The sequence below is a fragment of the Macrotis lagotis genome, chromosome 4 (assembly GCF_037893015.1).
Source record: "Macrotis lagotis isolate mMagLag1 chromosome 4, bilby.v1.9.chrom.fasta, whole genome shotgun sequence".
Taxonomy (NCBI): domain Eukaryota; kingdom Metazoa; phylum Chordata; class Mammalia; order Peramelemorphia; family Peramelidae; genus Macrotis; species Macrotis lagotis.
Window position 1 is genome coordinate 39,961,555 of NC_133661.1, and position 16,729 is coordinate 39,978,283.

Below are 16,729 nucleotides of genomic sequence, written 5' to 3' on the forward strand. Positions count from 1 at the left end.
TCTTTTTTTTTTTTATCTTTTTTCCTAGGCAGTGGGGTTAAGTGACTTGCCCAACATCACACAGCTAGGTAATTAAGTGTCTGAGGTTGGATTTTAATTCAGGTCCTCCTGACTTCAGGGCCATTGCTCTATTCACTGTACCATCTAGCATTTTCTTCATGGTGCTATTTCCTTATGAACAGAAAATATCTCCCATCGCTACATTCACACATACAACCCTAGTAAAATCTGAGTCTGCCTTTAATACCCCAGGAATAAGGTGGATCTTTGTTACATGATATATCTGGAATGAAAATAGAGTTTTCCTCCTGTTTTGGTATATGCTAACTAAGATTGATTCTGTATCATTTTCTTATTCATCCGATATACAATTAATTGATTTTGTTCTTCCTCTGTTTAAGTCATAGTTCTTTGTCTCTCAACTTAGTTCAGAGTATAATTGGACTATGATGGGTTAAATTTAAAAATCCAGATTTCCTGCCTCAAGAAATTTGATTAATCTTAAGAAATGAATGAGAAAACATCCTTCAAGGATGTATAGTTTATGTTATAAAAATATAGTCTTCTCCCTTGCTCCTGAAATGAAACAATGAGCTTTTCTTAGTCTCATGAGAGAAGCAGAGAGAAACTTGGCACAACAATAATCCTTTGCCCTGTAGAATGATCTCACCATCTGACAAAGTATAGTTCTTGGACCAGTACCAGGGGTTTACTGAGGGATTTAGTGACCCCTATTTCTCAGTATCATTCACCACATGTTTGTAACTCCTGTTCCTTGTTACCAACAGGTACTGCACTCCTATATTCTGCAGGGTGGTTATGAACTCCCCAAAATTTGAGACAATGACTATTCCCACAGGACCCATAGACACCTGTATTGCCTCAAGAAATGCTAACCATAAAGAATTATTTCAAGACCTATGAAGGATTATGCCATGGTCCTGCCCAGTATGTATAGAATATCAACCTTTGGACTAGAGCACCATAAACCCTCCTTCTTGAAGATGTCTGAATTAATTGCATTTCTGTTTGTATCCTGACTCTCCTGTTTCTAGACCACTCTAGTTCAGCTTTAAGCATGTCCAGGTTAGAGGCTGGTTCTGGTCCAGTGCATATTCAGGAACAATAGCCTTTCCTCTACTTACTCTATTCTCTGCCACAATCGAATCCTAACTTTTTCATCTTTTACCACATGTCCCAGAGCTTCCCATTCTTTTTAGCCTGTCTCTTGGTTTCCCTTTTCCCTTCCTTCTTCTATCACATCCTCGAAATCTCTTCAGTTCTGGGGATGGCTCCACAGAGGTGACTCTCACCTTATCAGAAGATCTTCCTGTGTAATGTCCCTGAAGTCCATCCAGTGACTTTCAAGGACTATCTTCACTTAGCCTACAATCTTTCATTGATTAATAGAAACATATTCTCACCTGAAATATGTATCAGGAATAAATGAGATAGGATGATTTACCCCCCCCTTCAACCTTACAACATATTATAGATTTAGAGGTGGACCTGAGAAGCCATCTTTTCCAGTTCTTCATTTTACAACAAATTTAAGTGATTTGCTCAAAGTCACCCAGGAGCCATGTGTAAGAAGTCATCTAATTTTAGCAAATTTCTTCAGCTTCTTGATCCTGGATACCTATCTCCTCGAAAGTAGTCTGAGATCCTATTAGTTTTTATGTCTCCCGTGTTGTATCAGGCTACAGTCCACAAATGCCTTCAGATCTTTGGCAAATAGAATACTGGCTAGCCAACTCTCCCCAATCATATTTAGGTAATGACCATTTTTCTAGTTCAACTAATTAATTCCAAAAAGAAATTCTTGTTATAAGCTACCTAGGAATGAGGCATCCATCTTTTCATTAACTCTTATGGTTTGGGAGTTTCAGGGAATGTCAAGACAAAATTGACTTCAATTTTCACCCACAGCAAGTGGTTCTGTTCTCTGGGGAAAAAAGAGATTGAGTCTAATCCCTTTTCCTCTGGGCAACCTTTCAGAAACTTGAAGAAAGTTACTTTGTAGTTATCCCCCATTTCCTCCCCTGGTCCTCCATTTCCAGATCTTTCAGCTATCTCAGGTTCCTCATTTGTAAAACGGGGAGGATAACATCTATCTCCCAGGTTTGTTGAGGGTCAAATTAATTAATATTTAATATTAATACCATAATAATGATCTGAAACAAGTCAAGACAGCTGACATACATCCATGCCATTCACTCCCGATTTTGAGCTTTTTCTCCACTCCAGATCTTGAGCTTTTTCTCCCTGCCTCTGACATTCCTTCCATGGCTCCAATATAGTATCATGCTTGACACCATGTTACCAAAAGGATACAGGAAAGGATGAATTCTGGAAAACACTTCTGGAAAAGCTGCAGCCACACACTGGAAACACATGTCTCCTGGTATCATCAGACAGTATCCTGCTTATTTATTTGTTATAAAGTATAGCTTCAGGAGAAGCAGGCTTCATGAAGAAACGAAGGCAATGTAAAAAAAAAAAAAACTTGTGTCAACAAAAATTTAAAATATGTTTGTAAACATAAAAAAATATTATCTTCTTTTAAGTCAGGCTTTCTTAGCCTGAGATCCATAGGATAGATAGAAAGATGGATAGGTAGGTAGATAGATGATAGATAGATAGATAGATAGATAGATAGATAGATAGATAGATAGATGATAGATAGATAGATAGATAGATAGATAGATAGATAGATAGATAGATAGATAGATAGATAGATAGATAGATAGCTGATGGATAGATGATGATGATGGATATATACAAAATATTTCCATATAATTTTATGAAATTGTATAATTTCTTGATTCCAATATATAATTTTTATTAACAATAAAAGTTTCTTGTTTATCAGACATTTTTCAGTCATGTCATACTCTTTGTGAATCTATTTTGGGTTTTCTTGGCAAACACAAATAATTTACCATTTTCATCTCCAGTTCATGTGACAAATTAGGAAAAGTGAGGCAAGAAAGCCAAGTGACTTTTCCAGGGTCATACAGTCAGTGTCTGAGACTGGACTTGAATTCAGCAATAATTACATCCAGTCTAATTTGTATATATATATATATATATGTATATATATATATATATATATACATATATATATATGTATATATATATATATATATATATATATACATATATATATATGTATATAGTGCCCCCCTATCCAAAGACTCATTAACCCCTAAGACCCTCTCTAGTTTTAGAAGGATAATCTTAAGATCTCATAAGCTCTTTTAGAGTCCCCTGAAAAGACACCTTGGGGAGGCTGGACACTTCAGCCTTACTGGAGATGAGAACCAAGACTTCAACAGCATCCCATGTGCATCATTACTTGTCAAAGGGGCAAATGCTAATCTGGAAGAGAAGGAGAATTGCAAGAGAATTACAATATTAAATAAAGTATACTGGAGAGATATCAAATCTAATGCTGGAGACCTTGAAAAAGCTCAGACAATTTGTAGCAATAAAAATACAGAAAGAGATAAATAGAAACTAAATCTGTGGATATAACCTTTCCCAGTCAAAGGCAGTTCTGCTGTCCAATAAGAATTATAGTACCAACTACAATGATTTGAAGGATTTTGACAACTTTTTGCCTCTGTTGAATAATTTATTCCTCCCTGAAATAATGGCTAATGATGAAATCTACTTAAGTCAAAGAAGTCATTTTGCTAATGGGATTTGTAAAACTCCAGAGTTTTGATAAATTGGCATGAATCAAACTATTGATGTGAATTTCTGGAAATTAATGAGTAATCAAAGGCAGCTTAGTGGCACAGTGAATAGAGAACTGAACATGAAACCAGGAAAATTTGTGTTCAAATTAAACTGCAGGTACTTCCTAACTGTATGACTTTGAGCACATCAGTTAGCTCATTTTCCTCATCTGCAATAAGGGATAGTAAAACCTCCTATTTCCCAAAGTTGTTGTGAGGATCACACAAAATATTTTTACAAATCACTTTGAAAACCTTAAACTTACATGAAAATTCTATTATTTATAATATCATAATATTATATATATATTGCTAGCTGTATTATTGTTCTCTTACAAAATTATTAGAATAAGTTAGAAAGCTGCTTTCAGTGTCTCCTCTTTCCCCAACCCCTGCCACCAATTTGTAGATGTGAATTATCTTTCTCAGCCCTTCAGAGTTCAAAGCATCTGACAAAATCTCCTTTCCCTACTACACAAAAGAATCTAACTAGATTGTTCTATCATGTATAGAATCAATACTTACTCATTTTGGCTACCAACAAGCAAGCCATACATCAAAGTGATAACCAGGAGCTTAAATGTACATTCCCAAAACTGCTAAATTTAATTGTTATGGTATTAAAACTCAATCGGTGAAAAAGAAATAAATATTTAAATGGTAGTAGAGTCAGGATTAAAAGACTAAGTCTCAACTATAAGTGAGTTTTTAAGAGGGAAGCTAGTCATCTTACACTACTAAAATTGGGGGTTTTTTATTAAAAAAATTTTTTAAATGATCCAGTCATTTGCCCAGAATGTATTATACCAAGTTAGAATGAAAGGGGAAAGACTAAGAAGATGAATAAAACAATCTATTCAATTTATTTCACTTTTTGTTGGAAAAGTGGGGACTAGGTGAAAAAATTAATAGAATGGGAACCTGGAGAAAGGAAGATTTCAGGTGATAGTTTCTAACCATGGGAGCCTAAGTAAGACACAACCTCAAATTACCTCAGTTTCATCAACTCCAATGCAAGGTTAATAATACTACCCATCATCTCATCCAGGGCTGGTGCAAGGATCAAATGAGATAATATTTATAGAGCATTTAGCAAAGAATCTGGTACATAGTAGGTCCTTAATAAAAGCATATTTCCTTCCTACCTGCTATGTGTATAGAATACTATTTATACTATCAGCCTTAGTCTCTGTCTTGATCATTCTTCTGTTTGAGAAGGAGGAAAGTAGAGGGGAGGAAAGTAGAAAAGAAGAGAAATATGCAAAAATGACTATATTAAAATAAAGATGCAAAAATCTTTTAAAAATATAAATAAATTTCACTCTGGTCGGCTGTAAGGACACCAGGATAGTTCCTTAGGATATGGACCTTTCAAAATGCACATTCTACAGTTGATCAACACTGCCACCTGCCGGCCGGAAGCTAGGCAGCTGAGCCATCCCAGAGCTTCCTTGCATTTGTCTTCTTTAGACTCTATTTGGGTCTGCTTTGGAATGCAAAAGGAGCAAATTGTAAATTTTTCTTAAAAGAAAGAACTGCATAAAAATATAGAGCTGTCCAAGAGTAGTGGTTGCCTCAGGAGATAATGACCATCCCTATCACAGCAGGAGTATTCAGTTTCAAGCAGAAATTCAATAACCCCTTGTAATTGATGCCGGAGTCAGAATTCTTCTTAGTAAAACTTGGACTAAATCGTTCTTAGACTCTTTCTAAAAGTCTATGAGTTATGAGATTAATACAGATTGATTTTCCATTTTAATTGATTTCTTGGGGTTTTTTTTCTTAGTCTGGTTCCATTGCCTGCATTTCCTTCTTCTGAAGAGGCATTGAAAGTTCACAGCTTTGATCATTAATATTTCTAAAGATGTACAAACTATATCACATATATCATTTCCTTCATTCTCATATCATCTGTTTGAGGAATCATTAACTCTAGGTAGGAATAAAAATGACATGTGATGAGGGCAGTTAGGTGACCGGTCCAGTAGATAGAATACTGGGTCTGGAGTAAAGATAATCCAAGTTCAAATTCAGACTATGATACATTAGTTGTCTCACCCTGGGAAAATCACTTAACTTCTGTTTGCCAACATTTCCTCAATTGTAAGATGGGGATTATAATTGTGTCTTCTTCCAGGATTATGAGGATCAAATAAGATTATAATTTTAAAGAGTTTACCCCTGTGTCAAATAGATGGTAAGCATTATATAAATATTAGCTATGATGATGATGTGGTTGGCTAGGTGGGGAAATGGGTAGAGCACTGGACTAGGAATCAGGAAGTCTCATCTTCCTGAGTTCAAATTCAATCTCAGATCTTCAGTCATTTATTTTCCTCCTCTGTAAAATGAGCTGGAGAAGGAAACGCCAAACCACTCCAGAATCTCTGCCAAGAAAACCCCAAATGGACTCACAAAGAGTCAGACATGACTGATAGATATAGAGTTGGATGGCTGTAGAAAGGGACCCTCTTAAACATTCAGCCCCCATATTCTTAGCTCATTCTCTCTTCCAGTGAGTATCCTATCTTACTCTGAGGAGTCAACCCCAACTATAGCTAGAGGTTGGAGAAATTTGCCCCCTCAAGCCACAAATCTAGATTAAACTAAATTTGCTTTATTTTCTATTTCATGAACTTTGAAACCGATTTTTCTGAATTTTTTTTCCGGGTCTTCGTACCCCTTATGACATCAATAAAGAAGTCATAGAAAACTGAAAACTTGATAGTGCTGTCATCAAGCATGCGACCCCAGGAACTCTTTTTTCCGAAAACCACATGGGGGAAGACAAGAAGGAAAAAGGACCTTAAGACCTCTAAGCACAAGGGGAAATAATAATCATACCCTATATTTGAACAGTATGTTACAATTTTCAAAGTGCTTTCCTATGCATAATCTCATTTCATACAGTCAAATTATGATTAGGCAAATATTTTCACTCCCATTTTATAAGTGAAGAAACTGAGGCTCATGAGACCAGAGAAAATTTAAGGCAGAGCCATAGTCTCCTGTATCAGCTAACCACCCCAATAATGTCTTCCTGATTCAACTAAACAAACTGCCAAATCATTCTGAAGTACCATTGTCTTTAGATGTAAGGACAGACAACTGTTATCAAGGAAACTCATAAATGCAATCAAGGATATTCTGTAGCCAGAGTGCCAAGATTCAGTTTTTAAATATTCAATATGAACATGGACACTTAGGAAATTGGTAAACACTACACATCAGCGCTTAAGAAAATGACACAGAAAAAATCACATCAAGCAAATTAAACTTTAAAGTCTTCTGATGACTTTCTTCTTTCTTGGAGAACCAAGTCAAACATTTCACATCACCTTGAGCTTTGGAAGAAAATACTATGGGGAGGCTGTGACAATGTCTAAGAACTTGGCAGGATGTGATGAGCCCAGACCGGGTTGAAGAGTTTGTTTTAATTCTGAGTTAGGAAAACTAATTGCAGATTTCTGAACAGGGAAAGTCTCCTTAAAAAGACTATTCTTGGCAAGCAAGGTGAAGACCAGAACAGATGGAGAGATTATTAGCAAGGAGACCAATTAGGAGACTTTATTACAGTGGACCAGGTGAGAGGTAACCAGAATCCAGGCTGGGATGATGGCTGTGTAAGTGGATAATCAGAGAATTCCATGGAAGTTGGAATTGACTTCAGGAGCACAAGTTATGGTCTCCCACCTAGAAGAAAAGATTCCAACATAACAAACCCAACTAGTGGTTAATCAGTCATTCCTTGATGACCTTCAAAGAGGGAGAACATGCCACCTCTCTAGGCAGTCTCTTTCACTTCTGAGCAGCTCTAATTATTAGGAGGGCTTCCTGACATTCAACTTAAAGTGTTTTTTTGCAATTAATGTCAGCTACTAATAACTGGTTCTATCTACTTTCTCTATTCATCATGTATATTTGAGTGTTAGCAAAGTGGAAGCTTCATAGCTAGTGATGGAAGGAACTCTTTAGATAGCATCTTGTTCAAGTTCCAACCTTACTTATGAATGACTTCTACAATGTCCCTAACAAATGACTGTCTAACTTCCTATTGAACACATCTACTGTTATGAAACTCATGACTTCTAGTATCTATCAATACAAGTTTTGGTAGAGACTTTATTCAATACATTCCTACAGCAGCTGTGTGGAGGCTTGGGCAACAATGTCCATCAATTCCTATTCTGCTCTCTGACTGACCTGCATATAAACCTTGGAATAAGGTTAAAAGGTGATTGAAACGAGACCTTGGGGCATGTTCTAAACTATAGTATTATTATTTTTGTTGTTGTTGTTATCATGCCTAACTATGCAGCTCTTCAGGAACATATTTCTGACTTACATGTTACATGCTCTCTAATATAAACCACATTGGTTTCCCTGTATATGTATTTGTATCTGGATGATCTCAAGAACCTCCAAGTTATTCTCCTTCCCTTCAGTTTCTTTCTTCTTCAATCAATCTTACCTACCAGTTCAATCTTAAAATTCATCTTTTATTTTGACAGAAATCTGCCCAATAAGCTTCCATAACTTGCCTTTGACATCTAAGCATAAAATCCAAATACCTCTGCCAGCCTTTCCAGAACCTGCAGGATCTAGCTCTACCCTGTCTTTGCCCATTTAGTTCCCCTAATTACACTGACCTAGTCAAACTGATTTTTCTTCTGACTCACCTAGAATATAGTCAGATCCACTTTTGAATCTTGTTCTTGTTCCTTTTAAGTGAATGCCACCCTTTCTCTCCCTTTACTCTGTGAGTAAAGTTTATTCTACTCAGTCTTCAAGGCAGCATTTAAATCCTTCCTCATCCATCAATCTTGATCTTTCAATGAGCTCCATCCTCTTGAATATCTCGAGAACTTGCTTTTTTGATTCCATAAAACTGAGGCTATAATTAATTACTTGATTGTAAATAAGATAGACATTGAAATACAGATTCACTGGGTCTGCAGTATTTCCCTGCCATACCAATATAGGAATTCTAGGAAATGTGACTGATTTGATGCCTTACTAAATCTTGGTCCAGTGCTTTTCCTATGGTCTTTCCACTGAAGTCAGTTACACTATGCACATATGGATGAAATGATGATTTTTGTTTCTCTCTCTGGAAGGTCAGTAGGGGCCATGTCTTCTGGCGATACATCCCTCCTTTTATGAGGCAGTATGGCATAGTGGACAGAGCCAGGAAAATCTGGTTCAAGTCCCATCTCAGATATCCTGAATCTGTGACCATTTGGTCCCCTAGGGTAGGGGCAGCTAGGTGTCGCAGTGGATAGAACACCTGCCTTGGGGTCAGAAGGACCTGATTTCAAATTTGACCTCAGACTCTTAACAATTACCTATCTATGTGACCTTGGGAAAATCCTTTGTCTTAAATAAACAAACAAACAAACAAACAAACATATAAATAAATAAAATTTTTAAAAAATCTTCAATAAGACCATGGGTAGGGATTTCCCTGAACAGGTAGAGGGAATTTCCTCACCTGAGATGACCCTAGATCATGAAATTAGTGCCTGTCCTCCATGCCCCATTCTGTCTTAAACAATGCTAGCTAGATTCATGATGAGACCCACTAAATTCTTGTTAAGGGAAGGTCTCTATAGAAAACCAACTCTAATGCCTCAATGGGCCTTGAAAAACAGTATTGGAGTCTTCTTGAACTAATTCCTAAGAGCTAATTTTTAAGTGTGACCATTTACACCTTGGAAATGGCAAAAAGCACAACACAGTACTGGGTTTTTAGCTTTATTGATAGTCTAGACTTAAGAAAAGGATGGAGAAATTATAAATAATACAGAGTAAATGTAATGGTTGTGAATACAGTAGTGACAAAAGAGTTTGTCTAATGTAAAAAACATATGAACTCTCAATAAATATTTGCTGAGGGAATGAATAAGTCAGAAATCTTATTAGTGTGATTGTACCTATGCTCAGAACACCAAGGAGACTGGCTGTTCTCATGAAAACATCAGCAAACTTACCCTAAGATTAAAGCTGCTGCCAGGAAGAGAGATCTGGAGTCATTTAATAGAAAAGTATAGCTGACTTGTAATTTTAAAGTCAAATATTTAACATACTGGGGCGGTCAAAAATGCTGTCTATGAAGTGATTTATTTACTTGTGGGAGAAAAAAGAAAAAAATTCAACTTTCAAGATCAATAAATAGAAAAAAGATTCCTTTCCTCTCATTTGTCAGAAAATGTGATTTTAAATTGAAGTCACGAAACTTAGAAAGTGCTCAAAGACCCCAATTTGGAAGAGACATCAGAAGTCATCTTGTGCCATTTGTCCTTGAACAGGAATGTGCTCTAAACATCCTCTAACTCCATTGAGGAGTAGCTCACCCTTTCTCCAGGCAGCCCAATCCATGTTGGGATAGCTCTAAGTTTTAGTAAATTTTTCCTTCATCAACCTTAACTATGCCTTTCCACATCTTCTCCTCTCTGCTCCTAGTTCTGATATCTGAGTCTAAACCGAAAAGGTCTAATCCCTGTTCCATTTGGCATCACAACAAATACATAGAGAACTATCTTGTCCTGCCTTCTCCTTCAGACTAAACTCTACCAATTTCTTCAGTAGGTCCTCATGGGACATGGATTTATGTCCTCTTATATCCCAAGAAATACTGTGAGATTTGGCCTATAGATGGACCTTGGCAAGCAAGAGAGACTCCAGATTTGAACACTGACTGGCCTGCCAGTCTGACCACTGATTGACCTGGGAAGTTCCTATGTTTCCATCAATTGCCTTGGTTGACTACATTTAGAGTTAGGAATGTGAGATTAGCAAACTTTATCTAGTCCAGGTGTCTAGGGTTAGCAAACTTTCATAATCACAATGTCCTTATGATTGAGAAGGTAGAGCTCAGTCCAGACCACCTTCTGATTAACTACGCCTCAGGGACCCTCCCACTCAGGTCTTGGAAATTTGCCCAGCAATACCAATCTGCTATAAAGTCAGTGATCAAGATGTGGCATCTTGATGCGGTTGCACCATCCAAGCCCCTGAGCATATCCATAAGACAGATGAGTGAGGGAGATATACAAATTTGTGTCCCTGGGAATAATGAACTGTCTGAATTATGATCTTTCCTTCCTATGACTTCCTCACCATAACATGATTTACTTTGAACTTAGTTGAAATCCAGAGAAAGACACTTGAAGTCATTGTCAATCCTGATGCTGTGAAAATTGACCCAGTTTTCTACTGCATGGAAACTGTCAACAGATGTTGGGACTAGATTGTAGAGGTGGCAAGAAGATGGAATCATCTGAGTCAAAACTGGCACAGACAGGACCAGCTCTGAGGTAACCTGTGATCTCAGTGATACTTGTCTCTGCTTCCAACCATCGCAGATCTAGACTCAACCCTTTTTATCCATGTACCTCTAACTGTCTCATAAGCAGGTGTAGCCTAAAATGAGTCAAAAGTGAGACAGTTCCTCTCCTCAAGGCACTCATATTCTACTAAGAGGAAGTCTGGATACCTACAAAATGGATACATCCATACTAATACAGGAGGGGACCATTAAATGCCTGTGGAGAGAAGGGAGATTTCTGACCCATGAAAGGAGAGAAGGATTTCCAGAGATCAAGGTAAGAAAGAAGAGTATTTCCTTTATGCATGGGGGACAAGGTCTCATTCAAAGACTTGAAGGCAGAAGACTGGAAATTGCACCTAGGGAATAATTTCTTTGGAATCAATGTGATTGGGACACTTACTATGAAGAAGTTCAGAATGTTTAAAGAGATGCTGCTAACTTTTTGAGAAACGTATCATGGAGGAGTTCTCAGAAAAGATCTTTTCATGGTATTGTCAGAGTCAGAATTCTGGACCACATGGGACCATCTTTCAAATTCAATGTGATGATTTATATATTTTCATATTCTTGCTGGCAAGGGGCAGAGTTATTTAATTGGGGTGGAGATCTAATCCAACATGTATCAAATAATTCATGCTGCATCAGTCTTTCCAGTTGGCACTCCACCCTCTGGTTATACAATAGTTTTGTCATTTTTGTTGACGTGCTCTATTTCCTCTTGGCAGTTATTGCAAAAATTATAAAATGATTGTAATCACCTTCTAATACCTATATATAGTCCAGACCTGGTTTCCTTCAAGAGCAATTGGACCTTGGAAGAAAGAAGCTGCTAAGACATAATGGTAAGTAACAAGGTTTGTTTTTAAAGGTAAATGGAAAACATGCTGCAGGATTGTTGTGTAGGGATTTGAGTTTCTCCTGAATGTGGACAAGTCTTCAATACTTGGTGAATTTATTCATAGGCTTCCTGTAAAGGGGCAGTATTGTGTAGTGGATGGGGAAGAGATCTGAGAGTCTAGAAGTTTATTATTTAAGTCCTACTTCTCTTATAACTTAGCTGTCTGTCTTCCAATTACTCTAAGTCTAAAGGTGACTAAAGAGTCATCTATCAATCTTGGTAGAGACAATTCCTCCCCTTCATTCTCCTCTCCACTGTCTATTAAATCACAGATATCTTTTTTATCTCAGTTGTAAACTGTCAATTGTCCCATGCTGCCATATACAAGTTCATTGACATAATGCCCCTTTCCTGGATATTGCCTTCTACTCAACCACATCCACAACAGGCTACCCCCTCTCCCCATATGATTGCAGCCCTAATCAGAGAATATTCTGTGCCAGCATCACAGCCTTGTCAAATTCTGCACTTTTTTCCAAAACTTCTTCCCCTTTCTGAAGAAATTTGTCCCAGGTACAAGAATTCAGAGTCTTGAACCTGGCTTAACAAATCGTGGCATGTGAATAGAACAAAACAAACATCACTATCTTCTAAGACGTGACATATATATGTATATATATATATATATATATATGCAGAAATGAGAGAAACATGGAAAGATCTGAATGAACTCATGTACAGTGAAGAAAACAAGGTCAGGAAAACAATGAAGAAAATTAATAGTGATGTAAAGGGAAAGTAAAAACCCTAACCATCTTCTGAACTCAGATGAAATGCAATGATAATTTTTTCCAAAAGAATAGGAGACAAAATGTATTTGCTAGCAATTATAATAGCAAGAATAGTATAATATAGTAATATGGTATACACAGGAATAATAGCTGCTCTCTGCCAGTCACTTAGTCAAGTGATTTACAATAATTACATTTGATCTTACAACCACCTTGGGAAGTGGGATTATCTTTATCTTACAATGTAGGAAACTGAGGCAATCAGAGGCAGGAGTATTTATCTCCTCTAGTCAGAAAAGTGGGTGATTAAGGATGTAAAAGATATGGTGAGCAGAAGTATAACAAAGGCTTGAATCATGTCTCACCACTAACTTTGGGACTCTGAAACAAGCCAGAGGGTCTTCTCTAGGTTTCATTCCTCATCTGTAAAATGAGGTTGCTGAACCTCTAAGTCCTTTTTCAGCTCTACATTTATGATCCTAGGATCCTATGAGACCTAATTGTTTAATTCCGTTGGTTCGTTTTGCTTGATGATTTTATATTATAATAGTGCTTTCCCAATATCCTCTCCTTTCGTCCTCAAAACAAATCTGTGAGACTATCGTTGTCCCCATTTTACAAATGAGAAAACTAAGACATACAGGTTAAGTGATTTATCCAGCATCACACCTCTGTCTGAGGTCAGATTCAAAGTAAGTCTTCCTCACTCCATTTCCACTGCTTTGTAGATTTTATTAAAAGTCCATTGCCATGAAGAAAGATTATATATTGGGAAGTGAGTGTGAAATCAAATGGGAGGGCAGTTTCATAATTTTGAAAAACAAAACCTCTAGCTATTTCCCCTCCTATCTGACTTCAATCTTTATCTTTTCTTTGCTAAAATAGAATACTATGATAGGTGTTCTGCTTGCCTCGGCTGTCTTTGTGACATTTTGTGATGCTGAATGTTCATATATGCCCTTGGAGATCATTCCGGGGATTAAACCAACAGGTAAATCTTTGTTTTCAACTATTTACTGTCTCTTGGGGACAAAAAAGGTGGGGGGAAATGGATTTAATATAACTATGTGCCTGAGATGGAGGAAATAGGCATCTATCTAAAAATACATGTAAGGTCTTTTGCCCCATCATCTCCTTTCTATCACATAATTAGGAGTCAAGACTTATTTTCTACATATGATGCTTCTGGGGACAGCATGCCTTAGTGAATAGAGAGCTAGGATTGAAGTTAAGCAGAACAGGGTTTAAATCCTGCTTCTGACTTTTGAATAGCTTTGTGATCATGGACAAAGCAGCAGTCTTCTCGATGCCCCAAGCTCCTACTTACTTAGTCACTCAGTTCAAAAAAGCATCTATTAAGCATCTACTATGTGCAAAAGTTTGTAGCTTAAAAAGCACAAATAAGAATGACACTTAAGATGAAAGGAAAGAAAGCCTTTAAAAAAGTCCCTGCCTTTGTGGAACACATTATGTCCTATTTTTCATCAATTTTGTGTGGTATGTTCAAGGTAGCTTTAAGGACTTGGTCAAATCTTTTCTAGAAGTATCAGTTCCAAAATAACAGAAGATGTGCCATATGTTCTGTCCTAGGTTGCAAGGATATTGATGGTAAAATGCATGCTTTCAGCAGTCAATGGATGTCTGGTTGTGAGGAATGTACATGTGATGAAAAAATGGGAATATCTTGCTGTAGTAGGTAAGTTCAAGGCTGACTCTAAATAGGCAGATGTAAAATGATGGAATCTCTGAACTGAAATGGGGCAATGGATTAGAGCCAATCTGGGAACCAGTAACCCCTACTCAACAAGTGGCTATAGGGTCTTTGGTGGAAGGTGAAGGTAGTGAGGGAAGATCCTTGTCCTTCTAGGGAGTTCTCCTGATTAGGAAGCTTTCCTTCCATTCTACTCAGTTAAAAAATAGACTCTTCTTAGCCTTCATCCTCAACTCTCAGTTCTTCCCCTAAACCCTGGTCAACTGAGCAAATCTATCCTCTTTTCCCTGTGACAGAAGTTTCTCTTTTCCAGGTTATGATTCCTGTATTGATTCTTTTGTGACACTCTATTTCATTCTCTCCATTTTTCTTATTCTGTAAATCTGTCCTGGATGATCAAATTCCTTCCTAAAAGGTTACTACCTGAACTTAAGTGATATTCTGAATGTGTTCTAATCAGGAAAGAGGAGAGCAAGATTTTAAATTCTCTAGTAAATATGCTGCATGTAGCATTGTGCTTACTGTTGGAAAGACATATATAAATGATATCTGTATGATCCTGAGCAAATCATTTGATTTTTGGGAACCTAATTCCTTATCCTTTTTTTTAAAGAGGGTTTTGACTTGATAATTTCTAAAGTTCTTTCCAGTTTGAAATCTAAGATCTGATCTTTTCCTATTGAAATCTCAGCTCATAACCTGATTATCTGTGTGAACTTTGGCAAGTCATTTGTCATTCTCAGCCTCAGTTTCTTCCTCTGTCTAAAAAAAATATAAAGGTTTCGACTTGGTGACCCTTTCTGTTTGAAATCTAGATCCATTATTCTTTTTTTCAATTTAAATCCAAGATGAGAAACTTCTTAGCTGTGTGACCCTAAGCTTTAGTGAAAGCTAACTAGTCCCCAAACTCTAACGCATTCTCTAGTTATCCTTGTGAGTAGATTGAAATGACTCATTAGATGATTGGGGAGGAAAAGTGATTTATAAGAGACTGCCTGGAATAAGAGTAAGAGGTACGTTCCCAAGAACCCCCCTAATCTTTGCCCAATTGTCTTCCACCAATAGGATAAAGAGGCCTGTGGATTATGACGAAGACAAATGCATGGAAATTTTCAGTGAAGAACTGTGTGAAATCAGTGTTGTCGAAAAAGCCAACCCCTCTACTACCTGTAAAGTCAAAGGTTATGTAGGTTAACACTCCACCCCCTCCTCCCAATGTTGCTGCTGGAGTCATTGCATCCCAACGGAACTTGTCCCCTTGAAGTAATGTCCTTTTCCTTGCAATTCAGAGCAGTACTGGGCTGGGAGCCGTGTGGGCATTACCTTGGATCTTCATCCTATTAAAAGCTTTGCCAAGTCTTTGGTTCACTGGTTCAAATCACAAACTGCTACCTCTGTGTCTTCTGAGTGTCTTCTGAGATCCTCTAGTCATCTAGGTTGTGCCCACACACAGCCTGTAACCTGTTGTCTGATAAAAATCTAAAGAAAATATATTGTCCTATTGCATGAAATGGCTCTGTTCTTTTCCTTTTAAGGAATTAATATACAAGCAGTATAGCAGTGATGTGGGCTCTGTGGTCTTTATCTGGGCAATTCCTAGAATATATATTCTGGGACCCAAACACTGTATCCATTATTACTTCTCACCTCCCCCACCAAATCTATGTTTGAGAATCCTGGGACCTCAATCCTGGAAGAATCAAGATTACAAATAACTCAAAGAATATTGGAAGGATGCCTAACAGGGGCAAGGAGGCATATTTATCAGTGATGATAACTTCAGTAGTATCATAAAATACATCAAGCATATTTAAGAGCAAAAAGCAGGATTATTCAGTAATATAGTGAGAATGAGAGATAACTGTTGGGCAGCCCAGGAAATTCATTGATGTACTTGAAATAATAATCAAGTAAGACTACATTGACCATCCCATGCTAATATTAGAGCAGTCTTGCAGCTGGGAAAGTTTCTATAATACTCCTCCAAAAATAAGAGCAAATAAAAATGATGTTTTTTGATTCAGAGAATTTGAGATCAGACTCTTTCAGTAACCAATTAATCAACACCACTTAATTAGCACTTAATATCATTTGATCATCAAGTATGTATCAAATTCTTACTAAGTTCTTGAAATCTAAAGAAAGGCAAAAATAACTGCAGCATTCCCTCTGGAACTCACTCCCAATGGAAAGAACAATTTCTTCTTCCCTCACATTTCTAGGGTTGTCTAAAAGCTTGTAGTTTCTATTGCTCTTGAGCCCCATCCTGTGTTTTTTTCCATACTAATCTACCAGCTAGATTATCAGTTTCCAGAA

At 37.2% G+C, this 16,729-nt stretch overlaps 1 protein-coding gene across 1 annotated transcript; it reads left to right on the forward strand.

Moving 5' to 3' along the window:
- The first annotated feature begins 11,825 nt into the window (after positions 1 to 11,825).
- LOC141523033 (beta-microseminoprotein J1-like) lies at positions 11,826 to 15,916 on the forward strand. The gene is made up of 4 exons (XM_074236324.1): positions 11,826 to 11,915; positions 13,588 to 13,693; positions 14,293 to 14,398; positions 15,479 to 15,916. The coding sequence occupies exons 1-4, from the start codon at positions 11,913 to 11,915 to the stop codon at positions 15,606 to 15,608; spliced, it is 345 nt and encodes a 114-aa protein (XP_074092425.1). The 5' UTR covers positions 11,826 to 11,912; the 3' UTR covers positions 15,609 to 15,916.
- Positions 15,917 to 16,729: the final 813 nt, after the last annotated feature.